We start from the raw sequence: 25,769 nt of genomic DNA on the forward strand, positions 1-25,769 counted from the left end.
TTCTTGTTACCTGATGAAAGAGCCATATAGATTCAAAATAAAAGGAAAGTAAATTGCCAAAGCAATCTTGAGGGAAAAGAACAGAACTGTAGGTATAACCATCCCAGGCCCCAGACTATAATATAAAACTACAATAATCAAAATACCATGGTATTGGCACAAAGACATATAGGTCAATGGAACAGAACACAGAGCCCAGAAATAAACCCACACCTATGGTAAATTAAGGAGACAAGATATACAATGGAAAAATATAGTCTCTTCAGCAAGTGGTGCTGAGAAAATTAGACAGCTACATGTAAAACAATAAAATTAGAACCCTTAATCACACCATACACAAAAATGAACTCAAAATTGATAAAAGACCTAAACAAACAATGGAAACCATAAAAATCCTAGAAGAGAACCCAGGCCAAATGCTCTTTGACATAAATTACAGCAATATTTTCCTGGATCAATTCCCTAAGGTAAAAGAAATAAAAGCAAAAATAAATGAGAACTAACTAAACTTAAAACATTTTGTATAGCAAAGTAAAGCATTGACAAAATGAAAATACAAGCTATGGAATGGGAGAAAATTTTTGAAAATAATGCAACTCACAAGGGGTTAATGTCCAAAATATACAAACAGCTTATACAACTTCACATCAAACAAACAATTCAATCAAAAAAAAAAAAAAAAATGAGTTCAAGACTTAAAGAGACATTTTCCCCAAGACATACAAAATAGCTAAAAAGCACTTAAAAATATGCTCAATATCACTAGTTATTAGAGAAATACAAATTAAAAAAAATGAGATAGCATATTACATCTGTCAGAATGTTTATTACCAAAAAGTCTACAAAAAACAAATGTTGAGGATGTGGGGGAAGGGGAATACTCCTAACTGTTGGTGGGAATGTAAGTTAGTGTAGAATGTAAGTTGGAGAACAGTAGGGAGGTTTCTCAAAAACTAAAACTAAACCTACCATACAACCCAGCAACTCCACTCCTGGTTATATACCTAGAAAAGCGAAAACAATCATTCAAAAAAATGCATCTCAGTGTTCATAGAAACACTATTTACAATAGCCAAAACATGGAAGCAATCCCCATGCCCATCAACAGATTATTGGATTAAGAAGATATGGTGTATATACATATATATATAGCATCACTGACTCAGTAGACATGAATTTGAGAAAGCTCCAGGAGATAATGGAGGACAGAGGAGTCTGACACGCTGCAGTCAATGGGATTGCAGATTCAGGTATGACTGAGCAACTGAACAACAACAATACAATACAATGAAATATTACTCAGCCCTTAAAAAGGACAAAATACTGCCGTTTGCAGCAATATGGATGGCCCTAAATTATGTTATGCTTAGTGAGGTAAGTCAATAGAAGACAAGTACTGTATGATATCACTGATGTCAAATTTAAAAATTAATGCAAATTAATGTACTGCAAAAAAGAGAAAGACTCACAAGTATAGGAAACAAACTGTGGCTACCAAAGGGAAAAGGGAGGGAAGAGGAACAAATTAAGGGCATGAGAGTAAAAAACTCCTATTATAAAATAGATAAGCAACAAAGATATACTCCATAGCATAATGAAGTATAATCTGCAATAATAATAAATCACTATACTGTATGCCTGAAACTAACATAACATTGTAAATCAACTATACTTAAATAAAGAAAATGGAAAGTCTCTGAGAAATAAAGGAACACATGAGAAAGAAATGGAAGCAAATTTTAAGGGCCAATGACTCTTATAGGGCCAATTCTAAGACAATTGGGTATTAAGAAAAACTATAATACTAGTGAACCAGAGGAAATAAGAATCCACACTCATACTGATAAATTTAAAAGAATAAATAAATAAATAAAAGCTACTCCTGACATCAGTATCCTAACTAACAAATACAGAAGGAATAGTGAAGTTAGGAAAACTTAAATGGGTACTAAAAACTAGTGAATGAAAATATAGTGAGAAATAGGATATTTACATAATTAAAAATATCTCCCCACAAATTACTTCTTAATTACAAAGTGAAAAGTAGACTTCACAACAGGAAAGCCTGGTAGACATCACCACAGTCAAGCAATCAATGTTAACATCACCAATGTTGAAACAAACCAATATCATGTGACTACTGTTATGATGCTCTGAACAGGACATAGTATCACTTGAGTCATATTCCTGCCAGAAATGCACAGCTTGACTTTAATAATGAAGAAATATGAGACAAACTCACACTAGGACAAGTTGGACAAAACAGTTGGCCTGTATTCTTCAAATATCTAATTAAACGAAGACAAGAAAAGGCTAATGAAATAGTCCAGATAAAAGGAGGTCAAAGAGACATGACACCTAAATGTGTGATTCTGAACTGGGAAAGAAACTATTAACCACATTATTGAGACAATTGGAGAAATATGAATATGGACTACTGGTTTGATAATAATATTGTATCCATTTTAAATTTTCTTTTTTTGTTAACTATACGGTGGGTATGTAAAATAATGTCTCTATTCTTAGGGGAAAGCACTTAAGTGTTTAACATTAAAAAGACAGAATGTTTTCAAATTAGTCTCAAATGGTCCAGAAAAAGAGATCATATACACAGATGATAGATGATGATAGATGGATGACAGATTGATACATATATACAAATGATAAATAGCTAGATAAATACAAAGACACATAGATGATTGATAGATAATAGATGGGATAAATATTCCAGGCAGAATCTAAACTATTGCTCAATCTGGTTAAAAGGTTAATGGTAGTTATTTGTACCACTTTTGCAGAATTTCTTTGTTTGATATTTTATCAAATTAAAAATTTATAAAGTAAATACAAAGTATTTTTACTTTTATATTTCATCCAGATATTTTCCCTGTTACAGAAAAATAACTTCTTAACAGGTGAATTCTCCCTCACCCCAGGATGACATCTCGGTAAATAGTAACTTGAAAAATTCTTTACTTAGCTACAAAAGAAAATTCTTGTGGAACAATAATCTTTTTCAACAAATAGCTTTAGTTTTCTTTTCAGCATTTTCATGCCATTTCCACTTATGTAATTATAGAAAGCACAAAAATTACAATCCAAATAATCTTAAATATATAATAGCTATGAGGATATGATGAACAATATCACATTTAGTTATAATTTCAAAATACTTACACAGAATGAAGAACACTGAGCTTGAGTGAAATATTATTATAGAAAGAACTTTATCATCTGATTTGCTTTCTTATACTCACAGCTTATTTCTAAATCAAAAACTAAAACACAATAGAAATACAATTAAAAAAAGGAAACACACAGGCACATCAACTATGGATGGATACTCACAATATGAAGAAAGCTAAAAATCTTAGTTGACATGAATAGATCTGTGAAACAGATAGGGAGAACAGTGTCAGAGTGCGTCTTAAAAGACATGTGGATATAACTGACTTGAAAAGAGAAATTTGGGGGAAAAGGAATATATAAATTCACCAAGAGAGCAAAGAAGCAAGGGTGTGAGGTTGGAGGAAGATAGAGAGAAAAATGACTACTGGTGCCGAAAGTTGAAAGTGTACACATGTGTATCACAGAGTTGAGAAACCTGAACACAGGGCCTCAAGGAAGTTTCGACATTACTTCTTTCCTCTGGGATAATATCTGAGACAATATATAAATTCTGCTCACAATTTATAATGTCTACATATATTTTTATTCTCCAATGTAGAGAAGAACTCTGAATATTTACTGAAATCATTACATGGCTGTTTATCATTTATTATATTGTTCCTAAAGAATGTTATATTTCTTTTTTGTTTAAAAAAAGTACACTTCATAAATAGTTATAACTCTTAAAGTGAATTTTCACCTTCCATAAAAAAGATTAATACTACCTTTTGTTATCGGTCATTATGACAAGCCATAGTAACTCATCATTTAAACACCCCTCCGCCTCTCTGTGAATTTTTTGCTTCATTCAACAATACCACATCACTCTGTTTCACTCCCACAGCCAATTCATTTTCTCACACTTCCTAACAAGCTATAGGAAAAAGAAAGGAAGGAATGAAGAGGAAAGAAGTGAAAAAAGAAAAGGAGAAAGAGAAATCACAGCAGTGCCATCTGTGGTTACTTCTTTGGGGGTCTCTTAGTTGCTCACATTTTATAAGAGCAATCTTGAAAAAGACGTAGATAAGTGGTTAACTGTCAGCAGGAAAGTCACCAACAGGTTGGCTCCAATGTTGTAAGACTGATTTGGGCCCTAAAACTTAATCATTAGCTAGCTGTTACACTAATCTAAACTAATTTATACATCTCAGAAATCATATAGGATAATCAGACAGTATATGTTTTAAAAGAACTTTTTAATTAAACCAATATATAATATAAAGAACTATTAAGTTATGGAAGGAAAGTAACTATAAAGATATAAATAGAGCTCTAAAACTTGGAAAGGAGCCTTCCTCCTCGAGGCTAAAGTTCAGACCTTACCAAAGACAGTATGGCTGCTGCCCAGTGGATCCTGAAGTTTACCATGACAGAATCAAAAGATACCAATGGTGAAAAAAATCATAAAGAGTATTTCATTTAGAGATCATTACCACTTGTGGGATAATGGGAAAGTTCCAAAATTTTTCTGTATTTTCATAGAATGGGAGATACTGCATCATGAGAAATATGAACCCAAATGCTGTCATTGCTTCTTCTAAAGTTGATACAATTTTCTCCTTCTTCATACAGTTGCATGAATAACTTAGTACATTACTTCAAACAAAATAGCAGCTGTCAGATACATTTATCTGTTGCAAGATCCATCCTTCAACATTCTTACAGAAGTTAGAAAGGAACGAGATAAGAGACAAAAAAAAATATCATATGTAAATAGGGAAACTGTAGGATGGTTAAATTTATGGTTTAATTTCTTCTTACCAGAGGAGAGGGAAATAAAAACCTCATCAAAGGTATAAGCTATGGAATGAAATATCTCTTTTTTAAAAAATAAGACATGGAAGAAATAGGGACACGAGTCTCTTTTTCGCATCCCCATATAACTGGTCAGGTTATTTTTTCCTAACATTAGTCCTTCAATACTCTTACTTAGTGCTTAAGTAGTATTCAAGCAACTCCTTTCTCTTCTGTCCTTCCTGTGACTGTCAACATTCCCTGTATTTGTCTGCCTAATCTATGCCTCTTCATCATGTGGACCAATCTGAATTCTGGTTTTCACATCTTTGAAATTACCAACATAAATGACTACCTACATTATATGTTCTAAACTACTACATCAATATATGAAAGCAGACTCTGAAAATTACTATGATTATCATTACTACACAAGAGAGAGTCTTGAGTCTACCAAAAAGATATGGTTTTAGCAGAAAGGAAGGACTCATTAGAGCATTCATTGTGTCAGGGGATGGACTCCTTTTCATAGAGCAAGTGGTGCCCTTATGGAAACAAAAGAATATTGTGACATGCTTTCCTTAACTGGGGCCATTGGGAGGGTAAATCCCCAAGCAGCAATTAATGCCCTTCAAGGAGTTGTCCTAGTTAGAACAGTTTCTGAGGAATTCTTCAACATGATACACAGTTGCACTAAAAAAAAAAAATGACTCTAGACCCATCATCACTGATAAACATGAATTAAGCTGTGTTTATAGATAAGGGAATGCATTGTCCTGAAATTTCTTTCACAATTCCTCATCATGCTAAGGGCCACATTTCAAGGACAACTTGTCATAATTACTCTAACTGAGGGAGGAAGGAAGCATGAGACATTTAAAAAATGGAATACATAAAGATGAAACTGTACATCTTTTTCTTATTAATTTAATTGTCTCTGCCTGACATCTCTAAAATTCAAGGCCAAGTTCAGCCTTCAAAAGTATTGAAAGTAATCTTTGAAAATTATAACTTAGAAAGTAATGACCAAAACTCTGAAAACTGAACAAAACTATTTAATATTTCCAAAATATTTTTATCAATAATTTCCCTTGGTGTCTTGTCAAGAGTTTTGTCATAATATATATAAACAAATGAAATTAGCTGTGATTGCTAGCCTACATCCAATAATTGAGTTGTTACTATAAAAAAAAGTTTATCAAAATTTTATGGATTAATAAGCATTTTTAATTTGTTATATTGCTTCCAGCTAATTTATTCCATCTGTAGAAAAAAATTTGGTTTGGAAGTCATATAAAAATACTACATTTTTAAAAGTATAATTTTAAGAGAGCAATTAGGTATTTTTCTTTCTATTTAAGAGAGGTACCAGAAAATAGTCTTTATGTTTCAGTGATCTTGACTGTTGTAAGAACTCAATAAGAAAAAGATTAAAAAAATTTTCCATAGTATTTAGTACATAATTATTCAATACATATTAGCTATTATTATCATCAGAGAAAAGTTTAATTTGAATTGATATTTTAACACATGATTCTACTGTATTTTCTGGTTATTCTTTATTTTGGATATTTAAAATATTAGAGATAGAAAATCTATCTTCCCACAACTCAGAATTATCAATTATGATTTTTATATATTTAAATCAAGCATATTTTAGCACACAAAATATCATAAATAAAATCCATATCCCTTTTAATTACCACTCTTTGACCCAAAACTCAACCCAGAGACAACCATTATCATGAATTTGGCATGTATCATTCCAGTTCACCTCAATATATATTAAATAATAATAAATATTTACATATTAATATCATTAAATTGTTATATATTCATGATCTAAATTTTATTTTGAGGAGGAAAATTTAAAGAGCAATTCAACACTGGCAGTAAAATTGAATTATTTAAACCTGGGAAATATCTGACAATCAGGACTATAGCATTTTCATACCAAGTTCCAATATTCCTCATGCTGTGGTTGTTAGACTTGTAGAATACTTAGCTTCTGCCAATCTATTGGGTGCTAGCAATCATGAAATTCTTATGTGCAATATTATAAATTTGTTGGAAATATACAGATGGTATAAAATAATTAGAGCAGAGTATTTCTAAAACAGCAGCTCTCAGCTTCTTTCTTTTCCCCCAACACACTTAACAGATGAAACACACTTAAGAGATGAAACACACTGAAAGGATGTGACTTTCAAAGTACTTGATAGAAGAAATATGGATTCTGCCTTTTGGTAATTTTCAGAGTCCATACTCACTCCCAATTATATGAAATCCATGCAAAACATTTTAAGTATCAAATTATCATAGACCATAAGGTACAAGTCATATATGAGGGATGAAAATGGACAAATGACAATAATTCATTTCTGTACGCTTCTGGCAAGTTGAGTTACATGAGAAGAAAGTGAATTAGAATACTTTATAAACTATTAAAGTATCATGGAGAGAACTTCTCTTGGAGTTGAGTTACGTGCACTGATAATTATTACTGGATATGATTTACTTCTATTCCCATGTTTTTAATCTTCATGAGCTGTCAGAAAAATTACACACTCCAAGTGTGAGAACACACCAGTGGTGTATAATATGATGACACCACTGAGGTTGGGATTGAACAGGGTTGCTACAATGCCAGAAGAAGTTGTTCATCCTCGTTTAATCAGTATCAGTTCGGTCACTCAGTCATGTCCGACTCTTTGTAACACCACGGACAGCAGCACGCCAGGCTTCCCTTTCTGTCGGAAAGGAGCTTATAAAACTCGTGTCCATTGAGTCGGTGATGCCATCAAACAATCTCATCCTCTGTCGTCCCCTTCTCCTCCCACCTTCAATCTTCCCAGCATCAGGGTCCTTTCCAATGAGTCAGTTCTTCGCATCAGGTGTCCAAAGTACTGGAGTTTCAACTTCAGCATCAGTCCCTCCAATGAATATTCAGGACTGATTTCCTTTAGGATTGACTGTTGGATCTCCTTGCAGTCCAAGGGACTCTCAAGAGTCTTCTCCAACACTACAGTTCAAAAGTATCAGTTCTTCTGCGCTCGGCTTTCTTTATGGTCCAACTCTCACATCCACACATGACTATTGGAGAAACCATAGCTTTGACTAGACAGACCTTTGCTGGCAAAGTAACATCTTGGGTTTTTGTTGTTGTTGTTGTTGTTTTCTTTTAACTTATTTATTTTTTTTATTGAAGTATAATTGCTTTACAGAATTTTGCTGTTTTCTGTCAAACTTCAGCATGAATCAGCCACAGGTATACATATATCCCCTTCCTTTGGAAATTCCCTCCCATTACCCTCCCCACTGCACCCCTCTAGGTTGATACAGAACCCCTGCTTGAGTCTCCTGAGCCATACAACAAATTCCCGTTGGCTATCTATTTTACATATAGTAATGTAAGTTTCCATGTTATTCTTTCCATACATCTCACCCTCTCCCCCCATAAGTCTATTCTCTCTGTCTGTTTTTCCACTGTTGCCCTGTAAATCAATTCTTCATGAAGGGAGTCAGAAGGAGAAAGATAAATACTGTATTCTAACACAGTAATACATCTTGGTTTTTTAATATGCTGTCTAGGTTGGTCATAGCTTGTCTTCCAAGGAGCAAGCATTTTTTAATTTTCATGGCTGCAGTCACAATCTGCAATGATTTTGGAGCCCAAGAAAATAAAGTCTGCCATTGTTTCCCTTGTTTCCCCATCTATTTGCCATGAAGTGCTGGGACCAGATGCCATGATCTTAGCTTTTTGAATGTTGAGTTTTAAGTCAGCTTTTTCACTCTCCTCTTTCACTTTCATCAAGAAGCTCTTTAGTTCCTCTTCACTTTCTGCCATAAGAGTGGTGTCATCTGTATATCTGAGGTTATTGATATTTCTCCTGGCAATCTTGATTCCAGCTTTTGCTTCATCCAGTCCAGCATTTCTCATGATGTACTCTGCATATAAGTTAAATAAGCTGGGTGACAATATACAGCCTTGATGTACTCCTTTCCCGATTTGGAACCAGTCCATTGTTCCATGTCCAGTTCTAACTGTTGCTTCTTGACCTACATACAGATTTCTCAGGAGGCAGGAAAGGTGGTCTGGTATTCCCATCTCTTTAAGAATTTTCCACAGCTTGCTGTGATCCACACAGTCAAAGGCTTTAGCATAGTCAATGAAGCAGAAGTAGATGTTTTTCTGGAACTCTCCTGCTTTTTCAATGATCCAACGGATGTTGGCAATTTGATCTCTGGTTCTTTTGCCTTTTCTAAATTCAGCTTGAACATCTGGAAGTTCTCAGTTCACCTACTTTTAAAGCCTAGCTAGGAGAATTTTGAGCATCACTTTGCTAGCATGTGAGATGAGTGCAACTGTGTGATAGTTTGAACACTCTTCGGCGTTGCCTTTCTTTGAGACTGGAATGAAAACTGACTGTTTCCAGTCCTGTGTCCACTGATGAGTTTTTCAAATTTGCTGGCATATTGAGTGCAGCACTTTCACAGCATCATCTTTGAGGATTTGAAATAACTCAGCTGGAATTCCATCACCTCCACTCCACTAGAGCTCTGTGACAACCTACAGGGGAGGGATGGTGAGGGAGATGGAAGGAATATTCAAGAAGGAGGGGACATGTATACCTATGGCTGATTCATGCTGATGTATGGCAGAAACTATAACAATATTGTAAAGTAATTATACTCCAATTAAAAATAAATTTTTTTTAAAAAATTCAAAATGTGTTAGATGCAGCTAAATCAGTGCTTAGAGGAAAATTTATGGCTTTAAATGTTTTATGTTTAAAATAAAGGGAAATGATCTAATATCAATGACACATTCACCTTCGAAAGTTGAAAAAGGAAGATGAAATTAAACTAAAAGTAAGCAAAAGAAAGGAAATAATAAATGTTTACACTAGTGTCCTATTGAACATTTAAGAGGAATACCAATGCTAAACAAACTCTTTCAGAAAACAGAGAAGAAGGGAGTATATCCCAAGTCATGTAATGAAACAGCACTAAGTTGGTACAGAAACTAGACAAAAACATCGTAAGAAAAGAAAAATATTGTTTACTATCACTCATGATTACAGACCCAAAAATTCTTACCTAATAATTACCCTAGTAATTGGTCAAAAAAAATTAGCAACTGAAATCCAGATTGACTCTAAAAAGATCAAGAGTATGATCAAGAATCCACTGCCAAGAGGCAAAGTTAGTTTAACTCATGAAAATTAACCAGTGAAATTCACCATGTTAATTGAATAAAGAATAAAATGAAGAAATGCAGAATAAATGCTGGACAAAATTTCACACCCTTTCATGACAATCACATCAAACCTAGAAGAGAATGAAACTTTCTAATCCTACTAGATGATACAAAAAAACAAAAGCTAAACATATCTATTGATAAAAGACTGACTACTTCTCCTCAAAATTGAGAATAAGGCAAGGATTCTGGCTCCCAGTTCTTACAGTCAAACTTAATCTAGAAATCACAGCCAGTGCAACAAAGTAAGATAGCGATATAAAAGGAACAGCAGTTGGACAGGTAGAAATAACAGTCTTTATTTGTGAATGACATGAACATGTACTTATAAAATTCTTAAAAATTTATTAAAGCATTCTTGCCTGGGAAATCCCATGGATAGAGGAGCCTGGTGGGCTACAGTCCATGGGGTCACAAAGAGTGAGACACGACTTCATTGATTAAACAACATTCAAATGAACAAACATTTATTGAAGGCCTACTGTGTGTCTCGCAAAAATAAGTAAAGCACAGCTCCATCCTCATGCAGCAATGAGACCATGACTTGGGAGGGTCTTTCCTCCTGTTCAGTACCCCTCCAGCTGCACCTTCCTTCTCATCTATGAACTGCCTCCCTCCTGTGCAATCTTGGTGAGTGTGTGTCAGAGAGCCGTGGTCCCTAGTCTAGAGCTGGACACAGGACTGAGGCTTGATCATGCTGACTTTCTCCAGTGTTTTGACTCTTGAACAGAAGGACAAAGAAGGAAGACGACAGGCCCTGAGCTGTCCCAGTGAACTTGAGGTTGTTCATTCACTCTTGCTCTGGACTCCCTGGCACTACCCTAGTAATTGGACTCTAAGAGCCTGGGGTATCCTGGCATCCATCATTCTTCCAACAATCTTTGAAGAAAATTTGCCAGAGTCAGCGTCCAGTGCTTATAGGAATGAACACTAACTGGTAGCATGTTCTGCAAGCTGTAAGTTAAAATGAAATTCTCTTTACATTTTCAGACTTGGTGAAAGCTTTACTCCCTGCACTAAAAACAAGACTTTTCAGAAATGAAATCACTGAAACATTGAAACTAAGTCAAAAAGATAATGTAGACAGAAAAGTAAACTGAAGGTACTGACTCTCAGACTCAGACAGAGCATTCAAATGAGGGATGTAACTTCCCAACACTATCAATACTGAGGCTGGATCATGTTTAAATTGCCACAACAGAAACTCAATTTTTAAAATTAATTTACTTATTTCAATTGGAGGATAATTACTTTACAATATTGTGATGGTTTTTGCTATACACCAACATGAATCAGCCATGGGTACACATGTTTCCCCCCATCCTGAACCCCACTTCCTGTCTCCATCCCCAACCCATCCCTCTGGGTTGTCCCAGAGCACCAACTTTGGGTGGTGCCTCATGCATCAAACTTGCACTGGTCATCTATTTTACATATGATAATATACATGTTTCAATACTATTCTCTCAAATCATCCCACCCTCGCCTCCTCCCACAGGGTCCAAAAGTCTATTCTTTATATCTGTGTCTATTTTACTGCTCTGCATCTATTTTACCATCTTTCTAAATTCCATGTTAGTTGCTCAATCATGTCTGATTCTTTGTGACCCCGTAGACTGTAGCCTACCAAGTTCCTCTGTCCATGGAGTTTTCCAGGCAGGGATACTGGAGTGGGTATGTATGCATTAATATACAGTATTTGTGTTTCTCTCCCTGACTTATTTCACTCTGTATAATAGGCTCCAGTTCCATCCACCTCATTAGAACTGACTGAAATGTGTTCCTTTTTATAGCTGAGTAATAATCCATGTGTATATGTACCACAACCTCCTTATCTGTTCTTCTGCCAACGGACATTTAGGTTGCTTCCATGTCCTGGCTATTATAAACAGTGTGCAATGAACATTGGGGTACATGCGTCTCTTTCAATTCTGGTTTCCTCAGTGTGTATGCCCAGCAGTGGGATTGCTGAGTCATATGGCAGTTCTATTTCCAGTTTTTCAAGGAATCTCCACACTGTTCTCCATGGTGGTTGTACAAGTTTGCATTCCCACCAACAGAGTAAGAGGGTTCTCTTTTCTCCACATCCTCTCCAGAATTTATTGTTTGTAGACATTTTGATGACAGTCATTCTGACTGGCATGAGATGATACCTCCTTGTGGTTTCGATTTGCATTTCTCTAATAATGAGTGATGTTCAGCATCTTTTTCTGTGTTTGTTAGCCATCTGTGTGTCTTCTTTGAAGAAGATGTCTGTTTAATTCTTCTTCCCACTTTTTGATTGAGTTGTTCATTTTCTGGTATTGAGCTGCAAGAGTTGCTTGTATATTTTTCAGATTAATTCTTTGTCAGTTGTTTCATTTGTTATTATTTTCTCCCATTCTGAAGCCAGTCTTTTCACTTTGCTTATACTTTCCTTCATTGTGGAAAAGCTTTTAGCTTTAATTAGCTCCCACTTCTTTATATTTGTTTTTATTTCCATTACTCTGGGAGGTGGGCCATAGAGGATCTTGCTGTGATTTATGACAGAGAGTATCTGCCTGTTTTCCTCTAAGTTTCATAGTTTCTAGCCTTACATTTAGATATTTAATCCATTTTGAGTTTATTTAGTATATGGTGTTAGAAAGTGTTCTAGTTTCATTCTTTTACATGTGGTTGACCAGTTTTCTCAGCACCACTTGTTAAAAAGACTGTCTTTTCTCCATTGTATACTTTTGCCTCCTTTGTCAAAGATAAGGTGTCCATCAGTTCAGTTCAGTCGCTCAGTCATGTTCACCTCTTTGCAACCCCATAGACTGCAGCACTCCAGGTTTCCCTGTCTATCACCAACTCCCAGAGCTTTCTCAACATATGTCCACCGCATCAGTGATGCCATCCAACTGCCTCATCCTCTGTCATCCCCTTCTCCTCCTGCCTTCAATCTTTCCCAGCATCAGGGTCTTTTCCAAGGAGTCAGTTCTTCGTATCACGTGGCCAAAGTATTGGAGTTTCACCTACAGCATCAGTCCTTCCAACAAATATTCAGGACTGATTTCCTTTAGGATGGACTGGTTGGATCTCCTTGCAGTCCCAGGGGCTCTCAAGAATCCTCTCCAACACCACAGTTCAAAAGCATCAATTTATCTCTGGACTTTCTGTTTTGTTCTATTGATCTATATTTCTGTCTTTGTGCCAGTACCATACTGTCTTGATGACTGTAGCTTTGTAGTACAGTCTGAAGTCAATTTATTGCATTCCTTGATTACTGAAATATGTCACTGAGCAAGATTTTAGGTTATTTTCAGTTGGCAATGTGGTTTAAAAATCTGTCTTCCACTGGGGATAATTTAAAGACAGCCATAAAAAGTAACCAAAAAAATAAACTCCTAGATAGTCCTAAGTGAACTTTTGGCAGCCTTTAGACCAAAGTGCTGGTCTTAAATGAATGGTAAATAGATTGTCCACAATCCCTTTTGAAATATAAACAGCTTGCATTTATTTTCTAAAAATTATTAAAAGTCTTCCAGAAATAAATTACGCAGTTAGCACAGTCACAGGATACAAGGTCAATATATGAAAACTCAATTGTATTTCTATGCCATTTACAATTGCATTCAAAACATTAAATAGTTATGGATGAATTTTTACCAAATATACACAATATCAATATAATAAAAACTTCAAATGCTTCTGAGAGAAATTTAAAAGACATAAATAAATGGAGATATACACTGTGTTCCTGAATCAGAAGACTCAATGTTGCCAAGATGTCAGTTCTTCCCAAATTGTTCCATAAATTCAATGCAATCACAATCAAAATGCTGGCATGCTTTTTTGTAGAAACATGTATTTCATTAAAGTTTAAAATTTGCTCTTTGGGGCTTTTGCACAACAAAGGAAACTATAAGTAAGGTGAAAAGACAGCCCTCAGATTGGGAGAAAATAATAGCAAATGAAGAAACAGATAAAGGATTAATCTCAAAAATATACAAGCAACTCCTGAAGCTCAATTCCAGAAAAATAAATGACCCAATCAAAAAATGGGCCAAAGAACTAAACAGACATTTCTCCAAAGAAGACATACAGATGGCTAACAAACACATGAAAAGATGCTCAACATCACTCATCATCAGAGAAATGCAAATCAAAACCACAATGAGGTACCATTACACGCCAGTCAGGATGGCTGCTATCCAAAAGTCTACAAGCAATAAATGCTGGAGAGGGTGTGGAGAAAAGGGAACCCTCTTACATTGTTGGTGGGAATGCAAACTAGTAGAGCCACTATGGAAAACAGTGTGGAGATTTCTTAAAAAACTGAAAATAGAACTGCCATATGACCCAGCAATCCCACTTCTGGGCATACTTACTGAGGAAACCAGATCTGAAAGAGACACATGCACCCCAATGTTCATCGCAGCACTGTTTACAATAGCCAGGACATGGAAGCAACCTATATGCCCATCAGCAGATGAATGGATAAGGAAGGTGTTGTACATATACACCATGGAATATTACTCAGCCATTAAAAAGAATTCATTTGAATCAGTTCTAATGAGATGGATGAAACTGGAGCCCATTATACAGAGTGAAGTAAGCCAGAAAGATAAAGAACATTACAGCATATTAACACATATATATGGAATTTAGAAAGATGGTAATGATAACCCTATATGCAAAACAGAAAAAGAGACACAGAAGTACAGAACAGACTTTTGAACTCTGTGGGAGAAGGTGAGGGTGGGATGTTTAGAAAGAACAGCATGTATATTATCTATAGTGAAACAGATCACCAGCCCAGGTGGGATGCATGAGACAAGTGCTTGGACCTGGTGCACTGGGAAGACCCAGAGGAATCGGGTGGAGAGGGAGGTGGGAGCGGGGATCAGGATGGGGAATACATGTAACTCCATGGCTGATTCATGTCAATGTATGACAAAACCCACTGCAATGTTGTGAAGTAATTAGCCTCCAACTAATTTAAAAAAAAAAAAAAAAAACTTGCTCTTTGGAAGACAGTATTAGAAAATAAAAAGCACACCAAAGACTGGAAGGATATCTTACAAACATTTATCTGACATAGGACTTAAGTTAAGAATGCATAAGTAATACTTAGAACTCAGTAATAAAAAGATAAATGACCCAATAAAAATAGGTGGAATATTTTAACATAAACATCACAAAATAAGATATAGGAGGTACATGAAAAGATGGTCAACATCATAGCCCTTAAGTAAATGCAAATTAGAATCACAATGAGATATAACTATAAACCCACTGGAAAGGCGAAAAGCATAAAGATTCACAATACCAGGTGTTATAGAAAATGTGGGGTAATTGTAACTCTCATACACTGTTTTTTGGAATGAAAATGGTATAGCTACTTTGAAAACATTTTGACAATTTCTAATAAAGGTAAACATATACTTACTTTATAATTCATCAATCCCACTGTTAGGTGTTTACCTAAATTTAGGGAAAACACACCCACACAAACACTTGTATACCAATCTTTAAAACAACTTTATTCATAATAACCAAAAAAGTAAATACTTTCAAAAACTCATTATCAGATAAATGGATACATCGTGCCATATTCATACAATGGAATTCTAATCAGCAAGTAAAAGGGGGGAGCCATTGATGCATGTCTAAATTTCAAAATGATTATGCTAAGTGAAAGAAGCCAAACTCAAAGATTATACACTGTATGATTACATTTTTATGAAATTCTAAAGAAAAAATGAAAGAGGCAAAACTATTATGACAAAATCAATGGTTGCTTCAGGCACGGGTAAAAGAACTGACAGCAAAAGGACAGCATTCCTTGGAGAGTGATGGAAATGTACTATATCTTGATTGTGGTGATATTTATACAATTATACATTGTCAAAACTCATTTAACTGTACATTTTAAATGGATGAATTTTATTATATGTAAATTATACTTCAATAAACCTTAAAAAGGAGAACCAGTTATATGTTGAAAGACTGGAATGCTACATGTGGAATGCCAAATGGTAAGTTTTTCATGGAGATAGTAAAAGTAAATGTTTTCACACTTGGCAAAGTTTGTGTGATATGTGAAATGATCCATTATGCGGCCCCAATTATTTAGGAAAACTTCTATTACCCAATAAGCCTTGGTTGAGAGGTGGATTTAATGATATGACTCTGTACCCTATAGTTATAATCATGTTTAGTGAAAGATAAAGAGGGTGAAGAGAGGGAAAGACAAATACTCTGGAGAGAGTCAATGAGTAAAGGGAAGGATGAATGAATGAATCATCTGAACAGGTAATTCTTTGTATCTTTCAATGCAACAAGTGTATATACAGATCCATAAGACAAAACGCCCAAATAATTTAGTATCTTGAATAAAGTGTATTTCAGCCAAAGAATTTTTACCATTTATGTAAATGTAATGACTGTCAATGATCAAAAACTCTATTAGCCTAATCTTTGCTATATTGGCTCTCTCTTTCTGTAGATACTAAAGTTTGCTCCGTAAATTAGTATATTAATTTTAAAACCAGGCCCCTAATTTCTGGGAACACTAAACATAGAATAATTAAAGACTAAAGTTGTACAAATCAAAAAGGCTATCTTTAGAAAATATTTCAGAATGAACAAATAAAAAGAACAACAAATTTGGGGGCAGAACTTTTCTTCTATGCTTGGTGGGTTGTAGACCAAAAATACCGTCATGTCTCAAAGGAGGAGAGGAAACCTCCGAGAGAGATAAGACTCTCTGAAAAAAGTTGCTGGACAGGTGATCTCTCACATCTCCCTACCCCAGCCCATTAATCTTTTAACTGCCCCTTTTACATCTTTGTTTCTGAGAGTGTAGATTAGAGGGTTGAGGCTAGGTGTGACAACAGTATAAAAGAGGGCAATGAACTTGCCTTGATCTTGAGAATTTCCTGATGGTGGCTGTAGATATATGCACATGATTGGAATGAAAAAGAGGGATACAACCATAAGATGGGCTCCACATGTCCCAAAGACTTTCTGAAGTCCAGTTGTTGACTGCATCCTCAGCGCAGTCTGAGCAATGGCACCATAGGAGCTGAGAATGAGAATAAGTGGTATGATTACAAAAATGGAGCTCATGACCATAAGGGTCAGCTCATTAGTACGAGTATCAACACATGACAGTCGAAGCAATGCTGGAACTTCACAGAAGAAATGGTCCACTTGGCGATGTCCACACAGGGGTACCCAGAAGGTAAATGAGGAATGAAGTGCTGAGGTGGTAAAGCCACTTACCCAACAAGCCACAGCCAACAGATGGCAGAAACGAGGGTGCATGAGGACAGTGTAATGCAAGGGTCTACACACAGCTACATAACGGTCATAGGACATCACCACCAACAGCACACATTCAGCAGTTCCCAGTGCAAGGACAAAATAAAGTTGAATCATGCAACCAGCATAAGAGATGGTTTTCTCTGGCCCCCAGAGGTTGATCAGCAACTGGGGGATGGAACTCGTGGTGTAGCAGAGATCTAGAAAAGAGAGGTTTGAGAGGAAGAAGTACATAGGAGTGTGGAGATGGGAATCCAGATATGACAAGAAAATGATGAACAGGTTACCTATCAGTGTCATCACGTAGAACATCAAGATAACCACAAAGAGAACTAACTCAAGATGAGGCCAGTTAGAAAAACCCAGTAGAACAAAGTAACCAGAACTTGCATTTTTTCCCTTCATCTTTCTTTTTCTTTCAATACCTGAAGAATCATATAAACTGAGGGTCTGCCCCCTCATTGTCAAACCCTTGCAAACTGATTGAGGGAGAAAATACATTTCCAGATACTGCCATTATAACAAAAGTATTTTTATAGTTTTGTTTTTATGTTTCATTCAGACATTTGTCCTGTTGTAGATACTATCAATAGCTTCTCATCTGAATTAGTTATTTTTTATGTATGTTAGCATTTGGATAAATGAAGATTAAAGACTTTTCATAGCTAAGAAAATTTTCATTTTAAAAAGTCTCTTTTCTTAGGGGAAAAAAAACCTCTACTCCCCTTTTCCTCGTTTTCAGGTTATTTCTGATTTCGTGGTTACATAGAAAAAATATCTGCAGTCTTAACAATCTTGCATAAAGGTGAGAATTTATCATGAGATAAAAACAATTCAGCAGTAACTTTAAAGTACTAATATTGGATTAAAAAAAGTAAACTTCAATTGATATGTTTATAGACAAAATAAAACATTCATACTTGTTTATTTATGCTGTCAGCTTATTTCCAGACACAAATAACATGTAAATGTAAATATAAACAAAGACACACGCATGCAAGAGCACACACCAACTTATCAATATTCATAATAATGAGTTTAGCTGAAGTTCACTCCACAGGTATCAACACACGATCATCGCAGAAGTGCTGAAACCACAGAAGTGCTCCACAGAGCAATGTCCACACAAGGAAACCCAGAAGGTAAAGAAGAAATGAAATGCTGAGGTGTAAAGCCACTTATCCAAGTGACCTTTATGGAAACAACAAACAACAACAACAATAAAACAGCTAATAGTCTGGATTAATTGAAAAATGAAGTAGATTGGGAAATTTGGTGATAAAATACTTTCAAACATAAATGAGAATACAGCTTGTTTTGGAAGATGAAAAAAAAAAAAGACAAAGGAAACTCTTAAGAGGGAGCAAGAAAGGGAGGGTGTTTGGAGCAGGAAAGCAGAGAGGAACTCTGATTGTGGCATTTGGAATACAAAGTGTGTATTTTGAGTGTCTATGAGACATGAACAACAGGGTTTAAAGACTGTGCCCACAAAACTGCATATGCTTTAGAACAATAGATAAGACATTAAATTCTGAGTCACAACCTATAATTACATAATACGTCTAGGTTTTCCACAATTTGGAATGGGAAATTCTGAAAGAAAATTGGCTAATTTTTAATAGGCAAAGATATGTGAATATTACATAGAATCCAATGACAAGGTCGTCTTCTCGTGGTTCTTTTGTAAAAAATAGAGTTACGAAATTTGAATGTGCACTACTAGTTTTATTTTCAGTTGCTTATTTTCTCTTGTGCATTATCCATTTTTCTACTTCTGCTTCTCTCACATTCTCTGACAGAAGATGGCAAAAGACAAATTCAACCAAAACAGATTCACCTGCAGTCTTTTTTGAGGAATGTTTATTTGCTCTAATATTGTAATCTTGAATCTTTAAAAAGCTATAAGAGATGTGTAATTAGTTGAGTTACAAGTTGCAGAGCTAGGAACATTGAATTTGGCTAAGATTGATTTAGGCAGGCATAAAGATAGTAATGCACCACTTAATATTATTGACAATGAAAATAACTATTATCCTTTTGAGATATGATGGGAAAATGCTAAAGGATTTTCTTAATTTCCTTAGAATTAGAGTTAATACATCACAAGATATTTGAATTCAAATACTGTGGGTAACTTTTTTGATGCAGACATAATTTTTCTGCCTTATAAAGCTGCCTGAATTTCATGTTACATTAATTAAAAGAAATTGGGAGTTTTGTGGTATTTGTTGTATTACCTTTCTTTCAGCATTCTTTTCAAAATAAAAAGGAAAAAAAAGTAAAAGGGGATAAGAGATTAGGGATGGAAAACTACAGATTTCAGGAAAATTAAATTTCAAAGCTTTATGGTTTGATTTCCTTCTTAACAGATAAAAGGGAGATAAAGACCCTATCAAAGATATCTTTTATAAACCATAGAATAAAATATTTCCCTTAAGTCAAATATTATGGGGAAAGTGGATGGCTTAGCACTTTCTTCTCACCCTCATTGTTACTAGCAAACATTTTTCTAATTCTTGTAATATTCATTCCTTTATACTAAACCCGGTTTAGCACTTCATCAACTTCTTTCAGTCGTGACCTTCCTGTGTTGCTCACCTTCCCTGCTGTTCTCTTTCTTTCTATGCCCTAATCGTGTATAAACTGATGAGAGGCTCTCTGGATATCATGTGACCTGAAAACATTAACCTAATTGCCCTCCTATCCGACCTGCACTAATGTATATAATCTAACTGTGGAAAGCAATCTGAAAATAATTGTGATTATCACTGTTACAAACGAGACAACATGTTTGTCCATAATTTTCCTTTTAGCACAACATGGGAACTCTTAAGGGCATAATAAGGTATCAGGGGATGCACCCCTACCCTAGAACAAACAGGACCTTTACAGAAATAAAGAGAATAATATGATTCTCCTTCCTAGACTGGGGCCATTGGGAAAATAAATCTCAAAATTGCAAGTAATGCCCTTCAAGGTGATTGCCTGGTTAGACTGGTGTTAATCTTTTTTTTTTAATTAATTTATTTATTTTAATTGGAGGCTAACTACTTTACAATACTGTAGTGGTTTCTGCCATATGTTGACATGAATCAGCCGTGGGTGTACATGTGTTCCCACCCTGAACCCCCCTCCCGCCTCCCTCCCCATTCCATCCCTCAGGGTTATCCCAGTGCACCAGCCCTGAGCACCCTGTCTCATGCATCAAACCTGGGCTGGTGATCTGTTTCACACATGATAATATACATGTGTCAATGCTATTCTCGCAAATCATCCCACCCTCACCTTCTCCCACAGAGTCGAAAAGACTGTTTTTTACATCTGTGTCTCTTTTGCTGTCTTGCATATAGGGTCATCGTTACCATCTATCTTTCTAAACTCCATATATATGCATTAGTATACTGTATTGGTGTTTTTCTTTCTGACTTACTTCACTCTGTATAATAGGCTTCAGTTTCATCCACTTCATTAGAACTGATTCAAATGCATTCTTTTTAATGGCTGAGTAATATTCCATTGTGTATATGTACCACAGCTTTCTTATCCATTTGTCTGCCCATGGACATCTAGGTTGCTTCCATGTCCTGGCTATTGTAAACAGTGCTGCAATGAACATTGGGGTACACATGTCCCTTTCAATTCTGGTTCCCTTGGTGTGTATGCCCAGCAATGGCATTGCTGGATCATATGAGAGTTCTATTTTGAGATTTTTAAGGAATCTCCACACTGTTCTCCATAGGGGCTGTACTAGTTTTCATTCCCTACCAACAGCCTACGAGGGTTCCATTTTCTCCACACCCTCTCCAGTATCTATTGTTTGCAGACTTTTGGATAGCAGCCATTCTGACTGGCATGAGATGGTACATCACTGTGGTTTTGATTTGCATTTCTCTGATAATGAGTGATGTTGAGCATCTTTTCATGTGTTTGTTAGCCATCTGTATGTCTTCTTTGGAGAAATGTCTATTTAGTTCTTTGGCCCATTTTTTGATTGGGTTGTTTATTTTTCTGGAATTGAGCTGCAGGAGCTGCTTGTATATTTTTGAGATTAATTCTTTGTCAGTTGCTTCGTTTGCTATTACTTTCTCCCATTCTGAAGGCTGTCTTTTCACCTTGCTTATAGTTTCCTTCATTGTGCAAAAGCTTTTCATTTTAATTAGGTCCCATTTGTTTGTTTTTGCTTTTATTTCCATTACTCTGGGAGGTGGATCATAGAGGATCCTGCTGTGATTTATGTCAGAGAGTGTTTTGCCTATGCTTTCCTCTAGGAGTTTTATAGTTTCTGGTCTTACATTTAGATTTTTAATCCATTTTGAGTTTATTTTTGTGTATGGTGTTAGAAAGTGTTCTAGTTTCATTCTTTTACAAGTGGTTGACCAGTTTTCCCAGTTGTTGCAGTCACCCAGCACCACTTGTTAAAGAGATTGTTTTTTCTCCATTGTATATTTTTGCCTCCTTTGTCAAAGATAAGGTGTCCATAGGTGTGTGGATTTATCTCTGGGCTTTCTATTTTGTCCCATTGATCTCTATTTCTGTCTTTGTGCCAGTACCATAATGTCTTGATGACTGTAGCTTTGTAGTATAGTCTGAATTCAGGCAGATTGATTCCTCCAGTTACAGTCTTCTTTCTCAAGATTGCTTTGGCTATTCGAGGTTTTTTTGTATTTCCATACAAATTGTGAAATTATTTGTTCTAGATCTCTGAAAAATACCATTGGTAGCTTGATAGGGATTGCATTGAATCTATAGATTGTTTTGGGTAGTATACTCATTTTCACTATATTGATCCTTCCAAACCATGAACATAGTATATTTCTCCATCTACTTGTGTCATCTTTGATTTCTTTCATCAGTGTTTTATAGTTTTCTATATATAGGTCTTTGGTGTTAATCTTCAAGGAAAAAACTTCACAGAAAAGGCTTCAGCATGATGATATACTCACACTAAAGTGATAATAAATTTTTCACCAACATACATGAAAGGTTGCTTTGAGTTGTATGGGCAATAAAAGGAATGGGGTATACTGAGTAACCTAATTTTTCCCCACAATTCCCAATGGGGCTAAGGCCCACATTTACAAGACACTTGATTAGGAGCAGGCAAGGTTTGGGAGCCAAGAGACCAAAAAACAAAAAAGAAAGAAATATATTAAAACTATAATTTTTCTTACTAATATGGTGCTCTTTGAGAACTTATCCACACCATTTACACCCTTCCAATTATCTTTTAAGTTCAATTTCAACTTTACATCTGAAAGTTCAGAAAATAATCCAGATACCACGCAAGCCTTTTATTCTGAATATGATGATTGCTATCAATCTTATTTATTACTTCAAAAATCTTCCATTAACAACTTTTCTTGACTGCCCATTAAAATCTCCTTGTCAGGAAGGAATTTTGGTTGCTTTCTGTATGGCAAAAACCAACACAGTATCATAAAGCAAATATCCTTCAACTAAAAATAAGTAAATTTTTTAAAATTAAAAAAAATTTTTTTAATCTAAAAAATAGAAATAATGACTGAAGAATTCCTAAACCTGGGGAGAAATATGGACATACAAGTTCTTGAGGCTACAAGTTACCCTAAAATTTCAATCTAAAGCTACCTTTTCTAAGACATATCACAATAAAACTGTCAAAAATCAGACAAAGAGAGACTCTTTAAACAGCAAGAGTAAAAAATGATTATAACCTATGACAAAACCCCCATTAGGCTATCAGCAAATTTCTCAGTAAAATGGCCACAAGCCAAGAGAAGGTGAAATGACACATTCAAAGTGCTGGAAGAAAAATCCTGCCAATCACAAACACTCTATCTGGTAAAGTTATCCTTCAAAAATTAAGAAGAAATAAAGTCTCTCAGAGAAACAAAATCCATAGAAATTCATCACCACTAGGTCTGCCTTGTAAAAAATGCTAAAAGGAGTTCTTAAAGCTGAAGTAAAAGAACACTAAATAGTAACATGAAAACATGGAAATATGCAACACACTGGTAAAGACGAATACATATGAAAATTTAGAATACTATAATACATTGGGGTGGTAACCATTTGACTATAGTATAAAGGCTAAAAAACAAGAGCATTAATAATAACTACAGCAACTATAACTTCTTAACAAATACACAGTATAAGAGAGGTAATTTGTGACATAAAAACATAAAGAGGGGAGTAAAAGGGCAAATTTTTTCTAAGCAATCAAAGCTAAGTTTCTATCAGAGTAAAATGGAAAACTTTATAGATGATTTATATAAGCTGTGTAGGAATTACAAAGCAAAAATTTATAGTATATTCCAATAGACAAAGAGAAGGGAATCAGAGCATATCACTGCAGAAAATCACCAATTCAAGTAAGGCACCAAGAGAGGAAGAAAGGGAAAAAACTGGAACTACAAAATAGCCAGGAAATGGTTAATAAGATGGCATTAGTAAGTTATTGCCTATCAGTAGTTACTTCAAATGTAAATAGATTAAATTCTCCAACCAATGGCCATAGAGTGGCTGGATGGGGGGAGAAAAGCAGGACCTAAATATATGCTGCCTACAAGAGACTCATTTTGCCTTTAAGAACACACATAGACTCAAAGTGAACATGTGAAAAAAAACAGTATGTGCAAATGAAAGTCAAAAACAGGCAAGGTATCTATACTTTTATCAGCCAAAATGGTAACAAGAGACAAAAACAGTCAGTATATAATGATGAAGAGGTTAATCAGTCAAAATATAATAATCATAAATATATTTACACAAAAACTGAAGCACCTCAATCTATCAAGTAAACATTAACAGACTTGAAGGGAAAAACTTACAATATTAGTAGGGGACTTCCCTACCCTAGTTTCAGTAAGAGATAGATCATCTAGAAAGAATCAACAACAACAAAAACGCAGGGCATAAACCATACATTAGACCAAAGGAACCAAACAGAGAAATACAGGACATTTCATCCTAGGGCAACAGAACACACAGTCTTCTCAAACACACATGAACATTCTCCAGGACAGATCATATTATAGACCACAAACAAGTCAGCAAATTTAGAAGATTGAAAACACACCAAGTAACTTTTCTGACTACAGCAGCATGACTCTAGAAATCAATAATAAGAGCAAAGCTGGAAATCTTTTAGTTACATAGAAATTAACAACACACTCCTGAACAAACAATAGGTCAAGAATAAATCAACAAAGCAAAAAATAGCTTGAAACAAGCAAAAGTTGGAATATAGCATATCAAAAATTATACATGGCAGCAAAAGCAGTCTAAGAAGGATAAACAGAAATATTAAGAAAAATAGAAGATCTACATAAACAACTTAACATTGCACATCAAAGAAATAGAAAATAACAAACTAAGTCAAAAGTTAACAAGATGATGACCTAGAGGGGTGGAATGGGGGCATGGAAAGGTGGTTTAGGAGGGAGGGGATATATGTATACTTATAGCTGATCCACATTGTTGTACAGAAGAAACTAACACAATATTGTAAAGAAATTATCCCCCAATTAAAAATTTTAAATTACTTAATGAATTAAAATAGCAGGAAAAGAAGTTAACAAGGAAGGATGTCAAAGATCAGAGCAGAAATAAAATAGAGACAAAAATGGAAACGATCAATAAAACCAAGAGCTGGTTCTTTTAAAAGATAAACAAAACTGATAAACTTTTAACTGGGCTCATCAAGTAGAAAATGGAAAAGACCCCAATAATCAAAACAACCAATATCACAGAGATACAAAAAATTCATAAGAGAATACTATGAACAGTATTTTCCAACAATTAGACAACCTAGAAGAAATGGACAAATCTTTGGAACATACAATCTCCCAAGACTGAACCAGGAAGAAATAGTAAATATGAATAGATTAAGTACAAGTAATAAAATGGAATCAATAATTTTAAAACCCAAACAAACAAAAAATCAGGGCCAAATGGCTTCATGAGTGAATTCTACCATACATTTAGAGAAGAATTAATTCTTATCCTTCTGAAACTATTCCAAAAAACCTGAAGAGGAAGGAACACTTCCAGACTTATTCCATGAGGCTACCATCACCCTAATACCAAAACTAGACAAAGACATGACCCCTCCCCCCAAAAAAAAGTAACTTACAGGACAATATCACAGATGAACATGGATGCAAAAATCCTCAACAAAATACAAGCAAATAATTAAAATATATATAAGCAAATCAAATTCAACAATACATTGAGAGGGTCATACACTATGATCATGTGGGATTTATTAGAGGGATGTAAGGATTTTTCAATACCCACAAATCAATCAATGTTATACATATGAACAAAAAAGAATGAAAAC

At 35.0% G+C, this 25,769-nt stretch overlaps 1 protein-coding gene across 1 annotated transcript; it reads right to left on the reverse strand.

Annotated features, from left to right (window-relative positions):
- Positions 1-16,819: 16,819 nt before the first annotated feature.
- Positions 16,820-17,854, reverse strand: LOC136151112 (olfactory receptor 2J3-like). The gene has a single exon (XM_065912046.1). The coding sequence runs from the start codon at positions 17,852-17,854 to the stop codon at positions 16,922-16,924; it is 933 nt and encodes a 310-aa protein (XP_065768118.1). The 3' UTR covers positions 16,820-16,921.
- Between the last annotated feature and the right edge of the window lie 7,915 nt (positions 17,855-25,769).

The sequence above is a fragment of the Muntiacus reevesi genome, chromosome 20, assembly GCF_963930625.1.
Source record: "Muntiacus reevesi chromosome 20, mMunRee1.1, whole genome shotgun sequence".
NCBI classification, from domain to species: Eukaryota; Metazoa; Chordata; class Mammalia; order Artiodactyla; family Cervidae; genus Muntiacus; species Muntiacus reevesi.